This window comes from Gavialis gangeticus, unplaced genomic scaffold (assembly GCF_001723915.1).
Source record: "Gavialis gangeticus isolate Ggan-Ray unplaced genomic scaffold, GavGan_comp1, whole genome shotgun sequence".
In the NCBI taxonomy this organism is placed as follows: Eukaryota; Metazoa; Chordata; order Crocodylia; family Gavialidae; genus Gavialis; species Gavialis gangeticus.
In genome coordinates this window covers 5,627,921-5,632,432 of record NW_017729005.1, presented here as the reverse complement: position 1 = coordinate 5,632,432, position 4,512 = coordinate 5,627,921, and the positions used below count along the sequence as shown (strand labels likewise).

Here is a 4,512-nt window from a genome sequence, read left to right as displayed (position 1 = left end):
TACATTCCTGGGAATGTTCAGGATTTAGCTGAGGATGGTAAAGGTGGTAATGTCTGCTGGGTCCCTCTCTTGGACTCAGTCTTCTTAAGAAATCACTCAGGATCACGACTACCATAGTCCAAAATCATAACAGAGGATTGTAAGAACCACAGCCAGGATAATAAAACATGGTCCTTTCAGTCCTCCTATAATCTAAGCATCAGTGACAAATTGAGGACCTCAGAAAGAGTTGGTGGAGAGAACAGACCATCTTCTTACAGTATGTATTCATATACCACAAGCACCTTTCCCCCCAAGCAGCATTTCTATTCTGATCCACTCTCCTTTTTAATGGTCTTGAGGCTCCATTAAATCAAGCTATCGTTTCTCCTTTTGTTTGAAATAATTCTTTAAAACACAGCTGATGGACACAGAATTGTAATTTAATGGCACGTCCCTATGGACTACGTATTTCAGACAGACTTGTGGATGCCCAATTCCTCTCAGGGCCTGACCAATACTCAGGGAAGTCAACACACATACATGGATTTGAATGAACCTTATATTTGTAATTTTGGAAGACAACTTGTTCAGAGATACGTAATATGACAGTTTGACCAGAAGAGTGCATATCCTTGATATTTTATATTTTATGTCTAAATCCTGATAAGAAGGTCAATACAAAGAACAGAAACAAGATGTAAATTCAGATTGGACATAAGGCAAAACTTCTTGGTAAGGGCCACCAGAATCTGGAACACACTCCCAGCAGAGGTGGTGCAGACACCCTCCTTGGAGGTGTTCAAGATGAGGCTGGAGAAGCACCTTATAGAGCTCATCTGAGCCCCGTAACTTCCTGCCCATGGCAGGGGACAGAACTTGATGATCTTACAGGTCCCTTCCAGTTGTATGATTCAATGATGCTTTTGTTGAACAGTAGTAATGAAACATACTAGTTGTTGTGAATTCTGATTGCCATGGCCCTCAAATTTACCTAATTAAAAGCCCTTTCATCATAAGGGAAATAGCTGGAATGCCAGTGTGTTTGTAATAGAAAGCAGTGTTTGTTAAATACATTTGCAAAACAAATTCTCAGCGTTCTTCAAATACATTTTAAAAAAACCTAATTAATATTAGGAATTAAAGCATTTGGGACTGATGTCACAGTTAATCCTCTTTTTGTTTTCTGATCATATAAAAGGTGATAGTTACCTTTCTTGTACAGCTTTTGAGCTCAGCTTAAGCTTAATTTGAGAAAAATGGAAATAATTTCAATCAAAAGGTATATTTTATTTACATTAGCCATGTTTTTCTTTTTAACATCAAACACCTTGTGCCTAGATGAAGGAGAAAAGTTCAGTCTGCAGAGCGGAGAAGATTATGATGATAAATATTCTGAGGTAAGACTTGTACTGATATAACATTTCAATAAATGTGGGTCTGATCCTGCACCAGCTGAAGTTAGTGGCAACCTTTCACTGACTTCAATCACACAGGATCACATTCCATGGCATTAACAGTCTAAAAAAAGCGTGTTGAAATAAATGTAATGAAATCCATTTGCTCTGTCACATGCAGTGGGCAAACCAATTTATGGTTTCTTGCAGTATATCCTTAGGATCAGGCTGACATTTATTCTGAAATTATTTTTGGTTATATATAAGGGACCACAACAAAAACTCCTGCCCTGTTTTATAAGCATGCAATATCAAAGATATGTTACTAATCCAAAATTAATAAAAGGAGTACTTGTACTATTCAAAGAATAATGAGAAATTGAAAAATAATGAATAATTCTAATGTGGTAAATGGATTTAAAATGCTATCCTGATTGATCATAAAACCCCTTATTTATTGTACCTCAATAGCTTTCAAATTAAATTTACACTATATATCTGAAAAATATATTTTTCCTGTCTTCCAGGCAAATACTGCTTGGGAACTGAGTGTCAAGCTATGCTCTTTTTATCTCATAAACAATTACTTGCCTAATACAGATTGTGCAAGCCAAAATATCAGTATAATTAAAGTTGTGCAACCCCACTGTCTTCAGAGTAACTTCCTCTGCTTACACAGAGACAGAGAGATAGAGGTTGCTCCCACAATTAGAACTTAATTGACAATGTTATTGATGATGTATGAACTAAAATAGAACCTAGTTTCTGTTCCAATAGCTGTGTTAACTCTTGCAGTGCAGTGCAGTGCAGTGCTAAGGGAAGTAAAAATTCAGAAAATGTACAAAAGAATGACCAGTATTAAAATTATCTTAAAAATAAATAAAATCTTATTTACTAATTTTCTTTTAAGACCAATAAATGTATATTTTGTCCATACTTTATGTATGCAGAGGCAATGCAGACAGTGGCTTTTTTAAAAATTATTTTTAAGTCAATGTTTGTTTTTAAACTACTACATCAGACAGTTAAAATGTTGGGGTCAGTTCTCTAGTGGACAGGACCCAGAGGCTGGGGTTCTGCACTGGCTGGCTTGATCACAAGATAAGGCACTCTAGGACAGGGGTGGGCAAAATGCAACCCGGGGGACGGATGTGGCCCACTAAGTCGTTCTATCTGGCCTGTGGGGCCCCTAAAAATTTAGGAAATTAGTATTAACCTGCCCTGGGCTGCCTGTCATGTGGCCCTCGATGGCTTGCCGAAACTCAGTAAGCGGCCCTCTGCCCAAAATAATTGCCCGCTCCTGCTCTAGGACCTCTTACGTGATCATACATTAGTGAAGGTTTAGTATAGAGTTTTCTCATAAGCTTGGCATATGCCATAAGTCAGGTCTGGGGATGCAGTTCTCCTAGCTTTACACCAACAGAGCTATACTTTATGCCAGGGAAATTCACCAATAGTTAGGCAGAGCACAGGAGACTGGAGCACAAAGGGGGCTGTGTTACAGAAGAAGATGCAGACCAGGAAGTAAGGAAGCAGATATGAAGTAATAGGAGAAAAATGAAAATAGACAAATATATGCAAAAGGAAGGGTCAGTACCAAAGGAACAAAATAGACCAAAGAGGTTAAGGGAATAAGCCAAAGGACAAAGTGTGCTTAACCCCTTGGCTGAAAGGAATTATCACATTAAAGCAGCTAAAAATACAGAAATGCTTTCCTAATGTGACTTTTCCATGAAAACAATTGCTGACGTTGCCACAGAAATGTTATATCTTCAATAACTAATCGAAAGAAGTACTCTGTCCTACAGTCAATCATGCTATGAGAAAGTTTGTCTAATATGGGAATTCCCCAAAGAAAAGTGGCTATCACAGCAATCTGAAAATGAACTCTTTTGTGATTAGCATGCAGCCAGCATACTGTATTAATATATATAAAAAAGATGATGGTATCATTATGTTTAATTTCAGTCCAGTGACAACATCTTAGAAGAAAAGCAGAGAAGTCTAAATTTTGAAGAGCTGAAAGACTGGGGATCAAAAAACATCATTAAAATGAGCACCCCTACTGTCAACAGGATGTCAGATTCAGTTGCTAATTTACCACTGAGGTTTGGAAGAAATTTTCAGGAAGTAAGAAGCATTAAGCCAATAGCCAATTTGCCTTTGAGATTTGGAAGAGCTTTTGGAGGCAGCCTTTCTAGACATGCCTCTGATTTATCACACAGGTTTGGGAGATCTCCATTTGTTAAAAGTTCTGCTAAATCACTTGCAAACTTGCCACAAAGATTTGGAAAATCACTGCTCCTCAACCTGCCTCAAGATGTCCAAGTACCTGAACAAGGTAATAGCAGGTAAATGTTTATACAAGTGATTCTTAACGTGTTTAGTCTAAGAGAATCCTTCCATAATTTTCGTAAATTGAGCAGCACCCTATTTCAAGAACTAATTTATTACAGTGCTACTTACCTCTTTGCAGAGGGGCTTGACGGTGGAGGTGGGGGAGCAGCCAGGCAGGGAGCAGCCTGACCCCAAGTCCATGCTTATCTTCTCACACCTCAGGGCACCCTTCAAAGGATTTGGCAGCACTGGTTTATACCATGCTGGAATATTGTATGTTAGCAAGGATCAGATCCAACCAGCATTGCTCAACCAATCTCCATTAGGTGTTTTGATAAAAGTTTGATTAGTCTGCATAAGGACAGTGGAATCAGGGCCAAAGTTTGTAAAATTAAAGAAGCATTATTATGAGAGGTAGTCAGAAACCATTTATGAAATGTTTTGGCATCAGAAAATGGCAATTCATTAAAACAGAAACTCTGCAGGAAACAACTGGTTTTGACAAATTTCCCATTTTGAGAAATTTTAGGGAAAAAATTCAGACTTGAGCATCCCACTTCAACGGTTCAAAGGCTAAATATCCCAGGTTCTTTTTAAATTAAAAAAACTGTATTTCTTGCTTGAAATTTTTTTTCCATTTCAATATTTAAGCTAATTATAGTACAAAAATTAAATGAGAAGAAAAAGTTGGAATTAAACATTTTGAAATTGTATTGTCAAAATAGTTTTGACAGAAACAAAAATTTTGATACAAGAGATTTTTTTTCAGATTTATGAAAATGTTTTTAATTTTCTGTCC

At 37.2% G+C, this 4,512-nt stretch overlaps 1 protein-coding gene across 1 annotated transcript; it reads left to right on the top strand.

Moving 5' to 3' along the window:
• Nucleotides 1-1,238: 1,238 nt before the first annotated feature.
• On the top strand, nucleotides 1,239-3,731 carry NPVF (neuropeptide VF precursor). The gene is made up of 2 exons (XM_019508545.1): nucleotides 1,239-1,379; nucleotides 3,345-3,731. Exons 1-2 carry the CDS (start codon nucleotides 1,239-1,241, stop codon nucleotides 3,729-3,731), a joined length of 528 nt encoding a protein of 175 aa, XP_019364090.1.
• The last annotated feature ends 781 nt before the right edge of the window (nucleotides 3,732-4,512 follow it).